Raw genomic sequence first — 19,562 nt, 5'->3', positions numbered from 1 at the left:
TTGGCCAGGCTGTTCTCGAACTCCTGACCTCATGATCTGCCCGCCTCGTCCTCCCAAAGTGCTGGGATTACAGGCGTGAGCCACTGCGCCCAGCAATAGTGTATCTTTAGAGATAACTTTAGGCTACGATCTGGAAGTATTATGGTGGAGATTCCAAAAAGCATATTTTTTGCCTTGTATTTCTTTCTTTTAAAGAAACCCCACAGAAATGGGCTACTACATTCTAACAGGAGGATATATATATATATAGTGATTTGAAACAAAATTAAATGTGAGGTAAATCATTTTAAACTTGATTAGGGTGGTGGCTACATGATTGTATGTGTCTGTCAATACTCACAGAATTGTACACCAAAAAGTGAATTTTCCTGCAGGTATTCAATGGAAAAAAACTGGCAGCATATATTCTTAACTGTGTTAAAATAAATTTTAGTAAGCAAGTTGAATGTAAGAAAGGAACTTGAGTGCCAAACACCAATGTGAAGTGACATAATACAAACACACTATGAACATCCAAAAATCTGGATTTACAATGGAAATGTGACAGCTTCTGAAATTAAATCGCACTCAATCATTAATTTTCTTTGAGGGTAAGATTTGTACCCTGCTGGACTTATAATTTTCTCTTTTTGTGCTGTTCATGTGTAAATATTGCCAATTTCATTTGACACAAAAAAGGAAAACAACTTAATTTTGTTTCTAAGTTAATGAATGGCAGATACTACCCTCCAGATGAGGTACTGTATTATTAGCCTCCAGGCAGTGATTTGAGGGGAAAAAAACCCAAGCCATTTCCAATGTATTTGTAACAAGGAAACAAATTTATTGATTTTAAAAGACAAGACACCATTTTGTTTTGAAAAACACAAGAAAGCTAGCCTGAGTTCAAGTCTGAAATATTCAGAAAAATCCTACTAATATCTTTAGTATGTTCCAGTCATTTGTTTAAACAACACACTAAAAGTTAATATATATTTTTATAATTATAAAAGTTCCCCAGTTATTGTACAGTACACAATACAAATCGCCCACAAACTATTATTTAGCTCCTGCCAATTTTGAGAGGACATGATATACTAAAAGATTTAGCATTTCTCACAAAAATCACATCAGGAAATACGTATTTACAAAATCAAATACATTATACAAAAAACCATCACATGTTATTCGGTAAAGATGTTTTTAAATAATTAAAAAGTTTATTCAACTGTAGTCCAAAAACTGGAAAAGAACATTACATTATCTCACACATACAATCTCTACAAAAGTTGCTTACCTCATTTACATAATATATTCAGTCGATTGTAAAATAAATGTTCAAATATCTCCTAGTGTTACTATGTTTCTGTGCTTGTGGGACTGAATAATGTAATCTGCCACTTACTAAGTGAAATTTAAATGATGGCACTTAAAAAAAAATACAGTATCTTAAAAAAACACAATGAAAGAAGTTTTACCTAGAAGGTACGAAAGCCCTGAGTGATAGTGAAGTTACTGATTGGTAAGCACTACAATTAACCTAATTAAAAGTTTACCACCTCAGGCACAAATTCCCAAGTTTTCTCAAGGCACTCACTTAAAGTTTCTGTAACCAATGCATTGGTCACCACCATAGGTCCAAATTGATGATGGAAATGAGTAGAGAAAAAAATTTGCTTTGGTACAAAAGATGCTTTTTAAACGAATAAAATTCAATAGATTCTTTATTGGGTCATTTAAAATTGTTGTTTAGCAAGTTAAAACAAGGCGATCGCTTCTTCAAAAATACTAATTTACTGAAGGAAAAATTTACTTGGTTATCAACAGTCAATGGGAGTTTTTATATTTTCTTTCCTCCCCAGAATCAAAATTCTTCTAAAGAATATTTGTTGTCCTCGTTATTGAGCTACATAAACAATTCTTACCAAAGATTTTCATTACTCAGGGCTTCCAATCCCAACATCATAATTTATTTAAAAAAAAACAAAGGAAAGAGGGGAGAAAAAGAATCAAACCAGAACCAAATAAGAGACAAAACACATTTTTCTTTTTAAAAAAACATATCATCAATTATTTCAAATGAAAGGAAAAAAAATCCTAGGCAGTCACTTTGTAAGTGGCTTTTACTATTTAAGTAAAATTGGTAAACTAAACTCAGGTCTACTGGCACATAAAATCACTAGCAGCAATGATCAAGGCATGCAAACTGAGAAGCATTTACAGTAAATCATCATGAAGAATTCAAAAGAAGAGAGTTAAATTAAAACCCTTTGAGTATTGCATGTTAACACATGAGTAATTTGCATGGTTTGACTTCCTAAACTGCCTAAAAAGCAACGTTTACGGCATACTTGCACTATGCTATGGATGTCCTTTCATCAGACATCAGAATAGGTTACACTCTTATTTGCACCCAGCTAGGGCAGCGCAAGCACATCTGCAGACAACACTGCTTTCATGTTCGATCACGCAGGGAACAGAGGGAATCAAGTGCACGAAGAGATTCCCTTGAACAAAATCAGCAATGGTGTAAGCAGACTGACATTTAGAGATATCAGAAGCAGTAGTCATAGCATCTCCTGACAGATGAGCTTAAAATCAAGTGCTTTGCTCTCCATTCTATCTATATATAATTTTTTGACAAAGTATTAAAAGTTTTGGAGCATAGATAAAATTATGCCCTGTGTGAAATTCCCAAACAATATTTTATGAGCGATCTAACTCCAAATAGCCTAACTGCCCCCAAAGAGTTCAGATTCTCTTAATCCACTCGAACTTGTTTCTTCCTAAGGCTTCACTTACACTTGTACTTTCTAAAGCTAAATAAATGAGATCTTTTGATTCGTTTTGGGAAAAAAAGAAAAAAAAAGAAACTTAACCCTTTCTTTATACCTTTTAAAGGCAATCTAGGTACCTTCAATGTGCAGAAATCAGTTATGACATAGGTCTATCCAGGCCCATGTATTTGTCCTCCTTTTCTAGAGACTATGGTGTGATGCTAGAAAAGTTGATTTTTTTTTTCTGTAAACAGTACACTTACTTAGATGGCAGTGAATATTTGGGAATAAATATATCAAGCCCTCTTGAAGAAAAATTAAGAGTTGTATATAAAATGCAAGTGTTCGGCGTGGAAACACTTTCTCTTCCTACCCCCCCTTTAAAAAAACAGCATAATTAGACATTTGGATATAGAGTATACTTTACCGGTCTAAGTCTAAATAAATGATCTGAAAGGCTTTTGTCCCCCATTGTATATCTTACAATGCTCAAAGGGTTAATACAAGGCATTACATCAAAGGGGTTTTCTAATACTAGAACTAAGCACTGAATTAATGCTTCTATTCCAGTTTTTAAAAATCACCAAACTTGCAGAAATACTAGGATTCCATTAATTGATTCGTTCTAACCATATACATGGAGGTTGTTCTGATCTAGCAACAAGCCCAATTTTCAATAGCACTGCATGCCAATCCTCCTCCCCCATGATGTGTTGTGATTCATACAGATCACAAAAGTTCTCATCTCAATTTTTGGATGGTTGTTATTTTCTAACCAAGAATGTGTGTGTCTGGGGGATATAATAAAGGTCAATTTATTGTATATAACCACTGCCTCAAATTGTACACAAAGGTGACTTGCCAAGTTTTTTCTTTCTACTTGTGTCCACACAAGGAGGACCAACATCACAGTGACACATTTTTTTTTCCTTTTACACTAATGTTTCAAGCACAGCATTATTTTAGACATTTCAAATATATCATCTGAGGAATTTTTAAAAATTTGAAAATGCATTTAGCACTTTTAGACAGTGCATTCATATAAAAAGATTCATGATTACGGCACTAAAACCGTATTCATTCCTGAATAACTTTTACAGCATTCTACAAGAACGTATTCATTTTTACTTGTCTACTACAAATCAAAGGCAGTCAATGCTGCACACTACTAATTTTAGGTATGCAGTGTTAAAACCATTTTCTAAATTTTCCTTTTGTTTTTAAAGTACACCATCTAAAGAGAGGTGCATAAACCGTGCTATACAGTACAAGAAAAATCACACAAAGGAAAGCAGATTTCTGAAAAGGCAGTAAGACTTATACAGTCAGTCCAAACACAGTTTGGATGAAAATCCTGAATAAGTGACTAGCAACTTGATAGCCAAAGAAAAAATTGAAAATTGGGCCCTGTCTTCCAAGGAGATGGTTCATCCATTCCACCCTATTGTTCACTGGTTTCATGAATGCAAATCTTTTGAGCATGATTTTCAAACTATATGTCAAGATCAAACTATACCCATGATACTCAATCCTATCATATGAAAATATCTTTTCTGAAACTTGAAAACAGTCAACATACCTTCCTTACATTCTTCCTCACTGAAAGTGTAGCACTTGGTTTATGTAGGTATATTTCATGACTAGTGATTGGTTATAATTGCAAGAAATACAAAGAAGTCTTAAAATGTGTACTTGTGTCATTTGTGAATAAATCTGTTGAGTGTTAGTGTCTAATATTATTTAGAAAACCCACACTTTCAATGAGTGAAAAAAGGGAAAAATGGAAATAAATGCAATAAATGTGATTGCTCAATTTGCTCAAATGTATAAATTGTTTTTATTTTCTCACATATTTTTCATAATTCAAATTCAAAATTGATGAAAATGTTTGTGTGTATGTCTGTGCATGTTTTACTGTGAACTACAAATAACTAGAAGTAGCATAAACCATAGGTCTTCTTTTTATGTTTTGATCCAAACTACTTACACTAATCACAAAGAATATTCCTAATATTCATAAAGGAGATCAGAATATTTTTATTGAGTCAAGTTCAAATGTAATAATGTTTTATTAGTTCTTAATCTGTCCTAATTTAGAACAAACCATGAACAATTGGAAGAAATGTTGAATCCTGGAGCATCCCCGATCCCTAAGCCTCATCAATCTAAATTTGCCCATTATTATCAGATTCCTGTAATGATACAAATATATCCAACATTAAATTAAACAATGATAATAAATATATTTAAAGTCATTCAATAAACAAAATGAAACCAGTAAATACATTTGGTCCAATACAGATATAGTATCACTCAAAGGATGGCGGGTAGAGACAGGAAACTGAAAAAATTCAGAAAGGAGAGCCAAAATGAAGAGTGTTTTTTCAATTTTTGATTTTAATTTTACCTGTAAACACTTCCTATGCACAATGAAGTAGATACATGAACTTTTGCAGATTATCGTGTTTTGTTTGCCTTTTTTGTGTGTGTTTTGGTACAAATCCATTGTCTTTTTGGGAGGAAAAAGGGGGACAGTAATTTAAATGACATTTAGATGAAGGTGATGCTACTATGCTAGTGAAGACTTTCAAATATATGAGTGAGTTGTATAATAAAAAATTTGGATCAGTTTTTAAAATTACATCTAAAATATTTAAATTTTACTTAAGAAATGTTGTTGATGTTATTTGAGTAGTCTGAGGCAATTAAGCAACAACAGCTTAAATACACTGTGTATTACCCGATAAGCCATTTGGTATTTCTAACTTTACAGACTGGCTCACCTCTTCTTTCCAACCCCCCACCCCCCTTACCCCAATACCACTGGAAAGATAAACATCTTGGGTTTAATATAGGCCTCATTTGATAATCTGTCAATCATTTTGTGCTTTCCTTTTTTTTGGCTTTATTATCTATTTATTTTTGCTGATTAGTTTTTTACAACTATTTAAATGAACAGATGTGCCTTTCTTGTGTTTTAATCATTAAATAATTTGAGTGCTTAAAAGAACCTTGGCTTTTCATGCAAATTAAAATGGGGCTGGGTGTAACTCTCTAGGATCTCACCTTCTGACTTTATAGCAGACTCCTGCCCCATGGGCACTCATGTGTCCATGTGGACACACCAGCACCTAGACACACAGACAAACATTTAGACTGAAAAGATGCACTTCGATAAGTACCTGCTTACTTCGTTAACTTTCTAAAATTGTAACTAAATAAGAACGGTCTAAAACATATATGATTTTATGTTAACAAGTTGGTATTAAAACTAGCCTGCTATTCCACACCCTTAAGCAATCTGATTTGTAATCAAGTAATATTCAGCTCTAAGAATAAAAAATAGATCCACGGTCACTCAAAGAGGGAAACTGATTTTTGTCTTTTTGTTTTGCTTTGTTTTCCCTAAATTTCCTTTGAAGAACATGTCACCTGTCCTTACTTCAGGAATCTGAAAATGACAGGCACACTTTGTCAAATGGATTGAAGAGTTAGTCACATGAACAAAATAAACCTTACTAAACCTTAGCTTCAGTTCTGTTTTAAGGCACCATGTAATAGCCGAGGTACGATGATCCCTGATGTACATTCTTCAATGGCAATGGTCCATCCAGCCACCTATCCAAATCCTACAGAATTGGGGATAAGTAACAGTGAGGTGTGCCAGTTACACTGCCTTCAGGTTCTGTTTACAATTTAAATCCACATACTTTAGAAACCAGGAAATAGTTTTGAAGGAAATAACGTTATGTAGGTTGCTACATTCCTTGCATTCTATAAATTCTCGTTTATAATAGCAGCATATTGAACTACTATTAGGAAAAAGACCTGGAATAAAAGAAAGTCATCCAAATGGAATGGTTTCCTGTATGTCCAGCTCAGCATAAGTAGCATGTACACTTAAAAAAAAAAAGTCAAGTCATTTTTTTCTGCTTCAGTATCTAACTATAACAGCCCCCACTTAACAGCAGAATGCATCTGTGCAGTGGTCCCAAATACAGAATCAGTAGTCTTTAAACAGAGGAATTGGTATGCAAATAATAGTTAAAATTCAATGTTTAACGGAAGCTTGCATTGTTAACATGGTTTAATAATTATGTACACAAATTATGTACATATTAGCATAATCTCTTGCAATTCTGTCATTTACTCTGAACTGATAAATGTACAGCTCAATTTTTCCTCAGAGAAAAATAGATGACCTTCCAAACCCTCTAGCACTATAATAAAAATGCTCTGTATTCTCTCTCCATACTCAAAATGTTATCAAAATAGTGTCTTATGGTTCTGTCCAATGAAAAGCACCTTTCAAAAGCAAATTTGATGCATCTGCTGCCAAATGGGCACGCCTCCAGTGTAAATCAAAAAAATCATTTCTTTTGATATTTCACAGAAGTGCATCTAATTAAAAAACTTACACATGAAATCATACACCAAGACTAACAATCAACAATAAAATATTTTAAGCTACAAAAAATGTAAATTACTTTTTAATTATAAGAAAACAAAACATTGACATTAAGTGTTGTAAAAATCCTTCTTGACACCTGAAACTAAGGGAAAAAATTCATTATTAAGAGGCAAATAATTTGTTTACGTTAAAAAAAAAGATCTGGCAAAATACATACACCCATTCCATTTCACAACTCCAAAAAGTTAATGTTCAGCACAGATAGAATTTGACAACAGTCGACCTTCAGGCTTATTAAATTTTCAACTTAAGCCCAATATCAACAGGGTTAATGTAAGCTGGAAAAATACGCTTTAATATTCTTTAGACTGCAGTGTAGGTATTTCCTGTAGCGCTGCACTGTCTGATAGTCTGAGTACTTGTGACAATGTGCTCGCTGTGAATTGGATTCAGGAGGCTTGGTTGCACGCCAGTCTCGAGAACAGGCTGCATGCAGCCCACTGGAAATGCCTGGCTCAGCTCTGTTTTCTCTCTTTTGGCTTGAGGCTCTGAAGAGTCATCCAGTTCTTCATCCATTTCACTTTCTACTTCACTGCCTTCATCTGCACAAACAAATAATACCAAGACTATCATCTAAGACAAATTAGAAAATAGCAATCAACAGGTGCTTTAGAAACACTTTAATATAGGACATTAAGAAAGCAACAGCTTAGCTCTTCTCAGGAAACAAAGCTTAGAGGTTTTCTTTTCATCAGATTTTATTCATATCAATGCTGTACTGATGCATCTATAATTCTTTCAAACATAGTGAGATTAATTTACTTTTGGCAATTTGTGATTGATACTTTGTTAACTTTTTAAAAAAAGGCCTTTGGAATTTCCCTAAGTGTTATATTAAATAATGGCATAATTTGTGTCAAAATAAAGTAGTCACTTTGGTATGTTATGCTGGCTTTTGGGGAATGTACTGAGCTGAAAACGCAAACACAAAAAAAGTGTTGTTTCCTCCAAAAATCTACACTAAATATAAATTTTATCTATGCTAGCGTTAATGTATAAGACCTATGTTGATTCTTAATATTACTATTCCATGTATAAACAGAGGCTGCTGTAAGACTTTCTGGCACTCATCAATGTTTTAGATGGTCACAGTATTAAATAAACCCTTAATTTTTATTATAAAAATTATTAAGGTTGAGGCAGTAGTATCAGATTAAAAATGTGCAATGGATTTCCATTCTTGGCAACTGATACTGTTAATAGCTGGTATTCATTTCTGGAAATTAAATGCATTATATAGTCACTGTCACCCCCAAATTGTAATACATTTTATATTAACTAAAGCATCATTATAATAGAATGCCATTTAATTTTTTCCAGTATGCACTGTTAAAATTCAAAAGTACATTAGAGAGAGAAAATGCACATATACAGCTTTACTATTGTGTGAGAGTCTCCTCAGAATACCTCTTCATGAGGGATAATTACAGTGGCTTGTATAAACAGAGTCAGGTCTCCATTCTCTACTGTTCTATGGCATATCACATACAATGAATGTGCAACAAGTATCTCTAGTCAGATTAAACTGGATTCTTTGCAAGCAGTAAGATTTTAGCTTTACCACTTGGCAGACACCCACAGCAAAAATCTCTGCTAATGCAGTTGTCTCTATAAACAAGGCCCCCTGACTTTTCTTATTTCATTATGATTGGGGCAAAGTTTGTTCTAGAAAAAAGCAGTGAGAGGTAAAAGGGCTTCCATATATGGTTGTACAGTATACAGCCACCAGGAGCAAGGTCTGAGAAATGGCAATTTGTGATTAAACAGGTGGAGATTAACATGCATTACCTAGAAATGTGTGTCATGCATTAGTGACCAATAAAACAAAGTAGTGCTCTTAGATGAGGCAAAAGACATCTTGGCACACCTACTTTATCAAGTTACCTTTTTGCCTCTGGTAAATGAACTTAATGATAATATTTGAGTGTGTCAGAACAAGTATATTCAAAGGGTTGAAGGGCTACAGGGAGAGGGATACCTTTTGTAGACATTTACTTCATCAAGAGGGTATACTTGAAACATGTTTGCATGATATGTTTTGGTTTTTCATGTTTTTATACATAAAACAAAAATGTCTGTAAGGATCTTAACACAAACTCTTCATGGTGGCAGTCTCTTACGGTTGTGATAATAAAGCTTCACTTTCTATAGTTTCTAATTCTCTGTATTATTTGAAATTTTTCTGCGGAGCAAATATCCCTTATATTATCAAGAATAAGAATTCTCATTTTGTGGGAGAAGCCTTCAAAACCTCCTAGGATTTCACATTCAATCTTTAGGCCCTGAGTATGCCCATCTGGCTCTATCTCAAGAGCCATCAAGAGGTCTGGGGGTAAATGGGACCAGCGTGGCCACATCCAGTAGGTGAGGACAAGTCACACTGCTTCTCTGCTCCCTGTCCACAGACTTCCCTGTACCTAAGAAATTAGTGTCAAAATAATAAAAAAGGGAGCACTGAAAAGACAAAAGCTCATTTTCAGGCAGGGAGGGCAGTGGAGACAAAGTGAGGAAAGTTCTTCTGTCTATTTTGTTGTGGATGGAAAGGGTAGTGAGATAACGGACTGGACAATTTAAGTGTTCCAGGTAGGTTTTGCTTAGGTCTATCTCTGGGTGACAGGTTTCCTTTGGAGAACTTACAAAGCAACTTATAAAAGCAAGCCCATTCTCCAGGTCCTAAGGACAAAGGAATGTAATTCTGTAGACATTTTATGCTTCTATAAAAACTCGAAGACACTTTCTAGAAATCTACTTCAGGTTATGGAAATTTGGTGCATAAAAACTAAAATTAGGCGCTACAGGAGTTTACAGAAGACTGTGGTTCAGCACTGTGTGAAGAAGCCTGGCTGGAATTCAGTCTCTGACTGAGCAGTAAAACTCTACTGTCCTTCTGGACACCCTGGGATGAAATCCCTAAATTTGGGTTATGAGGCTTTGGTGTGAGTATATCATCAGTGTTGCTTTATGTGGGACATGGATATCAATTACCACCTTTCTTGCTCTAAAATTACTAATTAATATCATCATTGACTTATTTTTCTAAGGGTTATTTGGTTAATCCTATAGAGTATATATTTGTAGCAACAATTTTTTTGGCTATAATTTTCTAATTTCCCTGCGCTGCTAGTGTACTGAGTACCTTAATATTGCACACTTTGGCGAATAGCGCTGAACCTCTTTACAGACTCCCCACATACTTCCTTTCACCTCATTTTGCCCAGTTGCTCTGGCCTGGAAGGGCTAAGTGCATAGTTCTCCCCAGTTTTTGTGCATTTTATACCTGTCGCCGATAGTCAATAACCATAACAATTATTTAACACCTCAAGAGACCTCCCACCCTCCACCACCTTTTAAAAGAAAGGGCTCTGTTTTCTGCAGTGTTTAATAGAAAATTTACTTGTTTTTAAAAATTGCACTGGTATTTTTATCAGTATTGTTTTGCTTCTGCTCTGCTTATAAAGGTGGGTAAGATTTGTGTGCTCTATCCGCATTCTATCTCCCCCTAAGTCCACCTTGCTTTTTTTATTGAGTGATTTTGTTGATCCTGAGGTTCTTCAGAAATATATATCATGTTATCATATTATACTGTATATGAGAGTGGCAATGGTGGTATTAAAATTTCAGAAGTACATATGTTACCTTTTTCATCTATACCACTACTAATCTTGCATTTACAGTAAACCTCACTGCTATCTCTGAGTTCTTTTTCTACACACAAGTAGGAACTGGTGAGGTAGGTGAGCCGAGGAATCTTTTTTCTTGCCTGGTGGGCCTTGAATAAAAATGTCTCATCCAATTTTATCACTTATCTCCAGGACTCTAGCCATGGTCAGAAATAATTTCTTGTTGCTTGTAATAAACTTCAGGCAAAAAGTATAAAGAACTTTATAACTACATTTAAATTCAGTTATCTGCATTTAATATACCTCATATGCAGAAGGCATAGGGATGGGGAAAAATGGAGAAATAATGAAAAGACAGGAGTTTCCTATTTATCTAGGATTTGTATGCCACTTCCACAAAATCAGAGTGTTGTAAACATATACTGTATTTTCCTCTGTAAGAATTTATTAGTAAATAAAAGTTCTTAAAATGTACATTATTTTCGATTCTTACCTTTATCCAGATTTCCAGGAGACACGGCATTTAAATCACCAAACTGCAAAACAATAGTCATTTGTGCAATAGTTAATATAGGGCAGAATAAAATAATACTCTATCAGTCTGTAGTAAAAATGCCCATCTATGACTCTTTAAAACTGTAAACTAGTGGCCATTTTGATCTCTAATTACATGGATCACATAATTTTCCAATCAAACTTGTCAAATTTGAACAGTTTAAATTATGTCAAAATTTAGCTGTCTTAGTCTCTTTGCAGAAGGATAACAATTTTCTCTGCTTTCCTTGCTCCGTTTTACCTTTTATTATTTCAACTCAGCAATGAAGAAATAGGAGCCTGGATGACTTGGATGAAGACTGATGTGGCAAAATGAATTTGGAAAAGCCCCAATCAAGCAGGACACATCAGCTCCACCCCCTATACTTGGCAGATGAGTCCACCTGGAAGTCTCTACATTAGAGAAACAATATCCAGCAGTTTGGCTGAACTCTATTTTTAAAGCTTTTATTAGTAAAAAGGAAAATATAATAGAAACTCCAAAATTGAGGGTATTTGTTTTTACAAAATCTTTGAGACTTCTCTCAGATAATAGGGTCTCGCTTTAAAAAGAAAAGCATCTGATCATTACTAATGCCAACAAAAAGAGCTTGAAACAATATAGAACAATTAATAGCCTTCGGCTTAGACATTATTTTCTAACTTTTAGTTCAATAGTTTGATAATTTTACAATGAGAAAACACATTTTGAGAATCTCAGGGTGAACAAAGATGGATACACTGAAATAAAAATTGAATAGAGTAACAAAGCTAATCAAAAAAAGGTGAATAGAAACTGCAAAGCATCTACTTTTAAAACAGTAAACATTACTTTTTTAAGGTAATAAGTCATTATTAGAAATTCAGATTTCTCAACAGGCTTAGAAAGGATGAGGCAGAAATTCTACTTACATTCAGAAGTTTGCTTATAAAGAGTTCCATGATAGGAGTATTTTTTTCATCTACAAGGTTTGTCTATAAAGTAATAAAACTGATCTTATTTTGCAAACATACACATATTTTTTTCCTTACCTAGACAAGTACTGTTCTTCACAGTAGCTACCTTGGGAGCTTATACATTTATTCCAAGGTCCAGGGTTCTGGAATCCCTCTTTGACAATTTCAAGAGTCAGTTTATGCATCATTAGGAAAGCCCATCTTGTTATTTTACATCCAACTATGGCTCCAAACAACACTCCAGATTTTATTTACTACACTTGGTCCTGGGATGATTTGACTACTCAACAGAATTAAATTCACCTCTGCCACAATTCAGGTTACTTAAAATAATGTCATTTTTTCTTTATTTCTTAGCATTTCAGAGGCATTCCACAACATTTTTAAGCCATAGCAGCATTACTGGAACAAATGTGGAGCCTTCCTAGGTGACTGCTTTGAAGGAGACAGGGGCCTCCTAGACATGTAATTATTAGTATGTTTATTTGAAAGTCTGCCCCACTGTTTTAGAGCTATTTTTTAGAGTTATTAAAAGTAATGGAAAAAACCGCTATTACTTTTGTACCAACCTAATACATCCCACAGGGCAACAAATATAAATCATAAATACTGAAGTTTTGCAGTTGTTCTTGATCACATAGGTCAGGTCTTTGTATAAGTCTAAATAAAAATTCAGTGTAAATTATGTTGGGTTTTCTTGAATTAAAGAATATAATGTAAACAACAAAAACCCAAAGGGATTCTTTATCAATTTTTGGTATTATTTAAATATTTTAGAACTATAAACAAAGAATGTTCAAAACTGAAGGATCATTTAACAGTTATTACTAACTGACATAACACAAGAAGATATAGATTTAAGGGAATACTTAACACTTAAGTTCTTGAAAGGAGTTGGCAGTGATGATTCTAAACATACCTTTATACTGATAAAAAGTGAGTATTCTATTTGCTGTTGAAAAGTCTCTGCAAGTTGTTTGTAGTTAAGTTATTATTGCTATTGCTGATCAATAATATCACACAAAGTGTCTAAAACCAAACTCTGGACATATTTGAAAATTATCTTCAAAAGAAACATTGCATTTAGTTGCTACTTAACTCTGAAAACACGACAACTTCCTTAATACAAAGATTTTCCTTAGATGTTTCTACTTAATATGAATAATACATTTGATAATTCAGAAGCTGAAAACAGAAACCAAAACAGCTGAAATCTCAGTGATTGTTATTATCATTAACAAAAATCCAGTTATATACTAAATTGTCATTATGCACTATGGAGGACAATGTACAAAGAATCTCAGAGACACTGTCAATGCCTCCAGGTGTCTCTGGGATCAACGACAAAGTTTCACATGTACAGCAAATAGAGAGAGTAGATTAAAAATTTTTTAAATCCTGTGAAGAAGAGATAAGATTTTACTATCCTATAGAGCTGAAGGCAAAGGCTTTTATATGCATTTTACATGTGAGGGGACAACAGATGTAAAGTTACAGAGGAAAAAACACTTTAACCCTACAGATAGGCTGCATGAGATCCGCAAAATCAGTTCATTTACTCATTTAGTCAATACATATTTATTGAGGATTTACTACGTGCCAGGCACTATGCCAGCCAATTCTAGTCAGATCGATTTGGAAATATTCCTGTCTTCAGGAGGTAAGTAGCAGACATTCCCTATATTCTGAAGGGTAGGTAGGTTAGCAGAAAAATGAGCGCTTAGGAAACCTCAGGGAAGGTTTTAGAAGTATAGGGTTCAAGTCTTAGAAATGGAAACAAATTGCATGGGTTTATGGCATGCAACAGGTCAAGCAGCAGGAAGGAAGGGTATGAACAGTGGCAGGGAAGATTGAGAGCAGGCAGAAGAAAAATAGTACCATAGATAGGGGCCAGATGACAAGATTAGGCCAGCACAAATCAAAAACAGAAGAGAGGTCAGGCATGGTGGCTCACACCTGTAATCCCAGCACTTTGGGAGGCTGAGGCGGGTGGATCACCTGAGGTTAGGAGTTTGAGATCAGCCTGTCCAACATAGTGAAACCCCATCTCCACTAAAAATATAAAAATTAGCTGGGCATGGTGGCGGAGGCAGGAGAATCACTTGAACCTGGGAGGCAAAGGTTGTATAGTGGGCTGAGATCATGCCACTGCATTCCAGCCTGGGCAACAGGAGCAAAACTCTGTCTCAAAAACAAGCAAGCAAGCAAGCAAACAAACAAAAAACAGAAGAGGAGGAAGCAGTAAAAGATTTAGATGAAAAAAAAAAGGAAGCTCACAAGAAACTATAGTGATTATTATGAAGTTACAGCATCACAAATTGGGAAAACTTACTGTTTTGTAATTTCTCCTCTTGCACAAAGGATTAGAGGGGGCTACTCTTCACTGACGTGACATCTTACCACTTATAAGGTGTGTCTGCGGTTCAGTGTACGGTAGGCTTTCTCTCAAACAGACTGCGAGTGTCACACAGTCAATATTGCTTCCCTGAAGAAGGTTTCCTGGCAGCCCTATCTTGAGTATCACCATCCCTGTCACTCTCAGTCACCGCATCATGCTCACTTCCTACAAAGCACCCACCACAACCTGCAGAACTTATTTTGTTTCCTCACCTAATATATGTCTTCCCAACCAAAATGTCACTGCCATGGGTAAGAAAGTTCATTTGTTCTCTTCATAAATGTATCCCACCTGGTATAGTGCCTGATACACATTAAAGGCTGAATAAATACTTACCAGATGAATGAATTTACTTCCTCATTTCAGCCTCACCAAAACAACTTAGGAATTTGGCAAGTTAAGTGTTTAGATTTCATCTTACAGCTATTGAAAACAATGAGTTGATTAGTCTAATGTCATGCAGTAAATATGGTGTTGTTAGATTTGAGACCAGATATTCTCCTTGGTTTAGAATCTGAGAGAGAGAGACAGAGAGAGAGAGAGAGAGAGAGAGAGAGAGAGAGAAATGGGATGGGACGTGGGGTGAGAGAGGGAGGGGAGGGAGGGGAAGGGAACAGAGAGAGACAGACAGAGAGAAACACCCACACATGGAGGAAGAAATATAAATTAAGGGATTTTAAAAGTACTCTGGAGTTAGAAAGTATATGGCCTTCAATGTATGAATTCACATTCCATCAGTCAGAGAGATAAATAGGAAATGTTCCGAAGAGAAACTAGAACAGACAGTAGAGAAAGCATGTCTATTGTTTGAGAGAAGAAATACTTCCTATCCTATAGACTATTTCCTCTAGGTCCTGACTAGGGTCAAAATAATGAACACCTCACTGGACAACAGCAGGCTGGGAAATGCATGCTCGAGGCAGCCAGTGAGAGTCTGTTAGCACAAATATTCGTGTAAGACTAGCAATGTCCATGAAGTATAAGTGGGCAACAGTTTAGCACAGTCAGGGTAACGATCGGCAGGATCCCTGAGAGACCCTGGGTTGTGGCCAGGCAGCTGGATTGTTCATTACAGGATTTTGAGGCCTAGTATCTGTCCCTGAGCATACTGAGAGGAACCTGGCTCAGCGTGGGAGAATGCAGCCCACAGGTGCATTAAAGAGACGACTGCACATTCAATTCAGCAACAGCTGACTTTTCATAGTGAGGCAGGCAAGCCTTGTTCTGTAATGTTTGGGCACTGAAACAATGCAGAAGAAGTCAGGGTGCCTAGACAGCAAACAGGTGGGGATCCATGGTGGGGGCCAAGAAACAGAGACTGGAACAGAAGTAGGAGAGAAGGAAAGAGCTCAGGGGATTGGGATGAAGACCTCACCCTTAGGGACACCTTCCCTGCTGGAAGAGCTTACCCCATCCTGAGGAGAAAGAATTAGTGAGTAATCATAATCACATTTATGTTATACGTATCATTAATTCTTTGTAAGCACAGCCATCGCTTGCTAATTGTTTAAGCAAATCTGTAACAAGTTCCCCAATAGTGTTAATTTGGATCTTTCCAAAGAACCAAGTTAAAGTACTTCGCATAGTGCCTGGCACATAGGAAGCACTTAACAAATGATCACCATTATCAATATTGTTATTATGTATAAGTATCATCATTATCTCCCAAGAACTGTAAACCAGACATGCAGAATCAGTCCAACTCTACTATCCCAGTACTCTGAAAGGATACCAAAAGCTGCATAGAAAAATTGCATCTTACAGAAAATCTCCCTGTTAGTATATCCAGATTACAGATTTATGGCTAGGCACATTTTCATCCTTCCTCTCTCTCTGTCTCTTTCTCTATTTATATGTCCAAGTCTAATATCACTAATGTTAACTATCACCCAGGAAACAAAATAAAACAAAACTGATAGCAGCAAAATACGAAAGTGTATGGTCTAGAACAGGGGCTGGCACACTTTTTCAGTAAGGGACCAGATGGTAAATATTTTAGGCTTTATAGTCCATTAGGACTCTGTCAACAGTTATTGAACCCTACCAGTGTAGTGCAAAAATAGCCATAGATAACAGGTATATGAATGTGTGTGACATAGCTCTAATAAAACTTTACAAAAACAGGCTGGGCACAGTGGCTTACGCTTGTAATACTAGCACTTTGGGAAGCACAGGTGTGCGTATTGCTTAAGCCCAGGAGTTTGAGGCTAGCCTGGGCAACACGGCAAAACCCCATCTCTACAAAAAATACAAAAAAGTTAGCTGGGCGTGGTGGCACACGCCTGTAGTCCCAGCTAGTCGGGAGGCTAAGGTAGGAGGATCACCGTCCAAGGTGGTCAAGGCTGCAGTGAGCTGTGATCGTGCCACTGTACTCCAGCCTGGGTGACAGAGCAAGACCCAGTCTCAAAACAAACAAACAAAAAAACCCAAAAGCACCCCACCCCAAAATCAAACCACTCCATTTACAAAAACAGATGATGAGCTGGATAGGGCCTGTGGACCACTGTTTGCTGACACCTGACTAGAGGAACAGCTTGTAAGACCCTAGAAGACCTGCTCCAGCTCATTAACAGTGAAGGGAACAGAAGATTTTTATCTTTGAGAAAGGTATATAAGGACTTGGGTCACAGGAAGGATATAGAATCAGAGCCTTCAAGAGAGGAGAGCTCATGCATATGGGCATCAACTGATGAAAGTCACAAGGGAAAAAATAAGAGTCAGCTTTTAAAGACAGAAATGAGTTAGAAAAATAATCTTCCTCCACTTTCTCTGGGTACTTGCATATATAGGCAAAGAGAGACAGACCAAAGCTGGTGTTTAATTGTATGCATTCGTGGATGAAGACGGAAGAAGTCTAGAATGACAGAAAAGATTTCATTAAAGTTTGCAAGACAAGAGATTAGGGAAAAGTTTACATGTGTTATTCAGGTGGGGCAAGCTTCCCTAATGGGACATTTGCTCCAATTTGGATGGCAGGTGAAGATGTAAAGAGAGAGTCTAATATAGAAGTTTTCCATAGGTAAAAGAAAATAGGGAGTGTTCCAGATGATGACGGCTTTCAGGGTGGGTCATCAATGGAGAAAGGACAGTACGATGTGTGGCAAGGAGAGGTGGAAGCAAGAAAAAATAATATACTGGAGGAAGAACCTATAATCCATAAGTCATCAATGAGCAATATTCATTCAGAGGAATATAGCTTTCATACTGTAACATACCTATTGCTGCTGCAACAAATCACCACAGTTAGTGGCTAAAAACAAGACAAACTTATTATTTTGTCACTCTGGAGGTCAGAACTTCTAAATGGGTTTGCAGTCACTAAAATCAAGTTGTTGGCAGAGTTGTGGTTCTTTCTGAAGTGTCTAGAAAAGAATTTTTTAACCTCTTTTTCAGCTTCTAGAGGTTGTCATCATTCCTTTGTTTCTGGCCTCCTTCCATTTTCAAAGCCAGTGATGTCAGGTTGAGTCTCACACATTGCATCACTCTGACACAGATTCTTCCACCTATCTCTTCATGTTAGTATGTAGTATTCTACATACTAACAATGTAGTTACTCTTGTAACTACATTGGGCACACCTGGATAATCCAGGATAATCTCCCCATTTAAATTCAACCAATTAGCAACCTTAGTTCCACTTATAACTTAATATATTCACAGGTTCCAGGGATTAAGCTGTAGACATTTTAATGCCTATTCCACTGCTTATCACACATACATAAGTTATTTTTTTAAATTATCACATTTGCTTGAGTGAAACCATATGACTTTTTTTTTCTAGTACTGGAGGAAACACATCCAACCCAATTAAGCTATTTGGGACATAGCAATTTTTTCCTCAATTTTGTTTATGTTCCTCACTGAGGGTAGGGTACAGTGGTATATAGGAATCAATTAATCTTTTATGATATATTTGCCACTAGTACATTTGTACTTTATTTTTCATTTACAGACTTTTAATTTTACATACAAGTTCCTACCGGTCTGAAAGTGTTTACAGCATGCATTTCAAGGTCTAGGCTGTTGAAACCATACATGCATCTAAAAAGTCTATTAGGTTCACAGAGCTGAACCTTGTCAAGGAAGTTGACAAGGAAGTCATTCAGAGAAAGAAGTGGAAACCAAAATTGAGGAAACCAAAATATACTGAGGGGTAGTAGGGCCAGAGCAGTCCTAAGCTCCATATCCAAGAGAATATGTTAAAGTACACACTAAGGAAGAGGATATATCCTGGTCCTCTGGACAGTTTCATGAGCACCAACCCATGCTACCAGCTGCACCACAAGCAGCCCCAAAGGCCTTGGAAAGCCCTCTGTGTCAGCACTTCTCAATGGTTCCATGAGGATCCATGCTGTGCAAAGGTGGGCAGTCAGAGGCCAAGGTGCTGGCATGTTATCAGATGGAGGACGTGACCACAGGCAGTGGACACAGCAGAACACACAAAGCAGACACCACATTGCTAGAAGCATTCCTGCTGACCTGGGAACATGATCATCAGCAACAGATAGTCCACATATGTGAAAATGTTAACCAGAAAAGACTATTCACTTGAGGGTCATCAGGTACCTTGGAGACCAGTTCTGCCAGCAAATGGTAACTTTAGATGAACAAATGTAGGGGAGAAAATATGTATGTGTATATGTATACATTTTGCCAGTTTCTGTGAATGAATCATTTGCTCTAGGAAAGAAGATTTTTAAGCTGTCACAGGCCCGAAGAACAAATGATTATAAACTTTTCTGAAATAGTTTCTATCTTGTGGCTGGAATAAGACATCTCTTTGGGAAGCTACCTTTTAACTTGCTTAAATTCTACACATTATCCTTT

At 36.2% G+C, this 19,562-nt stretch overlaps 1 protein-coding gene across 11 annotated transcripts in view; it reads right to left on the bottom strand.

Annotated features, from left to right (window-relative positions):
- Positions 1-798: 798 nt before the first annotated feature.
- RFX3 (regulatory factor X3) overlaps positions 799-19,562 on the bottom strand; it is a 310,622-nt gene continuing 291,858 nt past the window's right edge. For 9 of the 11 annotated variants that reach the window (XM_063696430.1, XM_055350632.2, XM_063696433.1 and 6 more), the window contains 3 exons: positions 12,294-12,356; positions 11,341-11,383; positions 799-7,769 (listed from right to left, as the gene is read on the bottom strand). In XM_063696430.1, coding sequence (XP_063552500.1) covers positions 7,531-7,769; positions 11,341-11,383; positions 12,294-12,356 — 345 coding nt within the window. In that variant the 3' untranslated portion in view covers positions 799-7,530. The remainder of the gene's footprint in view (positions 7,770-11,340; positions 11,384-12,293; positions 12,357-19,562) is intronic. The other 2 variants (XM_063696432.1, XM_063696431.1) reach the window with 1 other exon arrangement.

This window comes from Gorilla gorilla, chromosome 13, assembly GCF_029281585.2.
Source record: "Gorilla gorilla gorilla isolate KB3781 chromosome 13, NHGRI_mGorGor1-v2.1_pri, whole genome shotgun sequence".
Classification (NCBI taxonomy): domain Eukaryota; kingdom Metazoa; phylum Chordata; class Mammalia; order Primates; family Hominidae; genus Gorilla; species Gorilla gorilla.
This window is presented reverse-complemented; position numbering and strand designations above follow the sequence as displayed.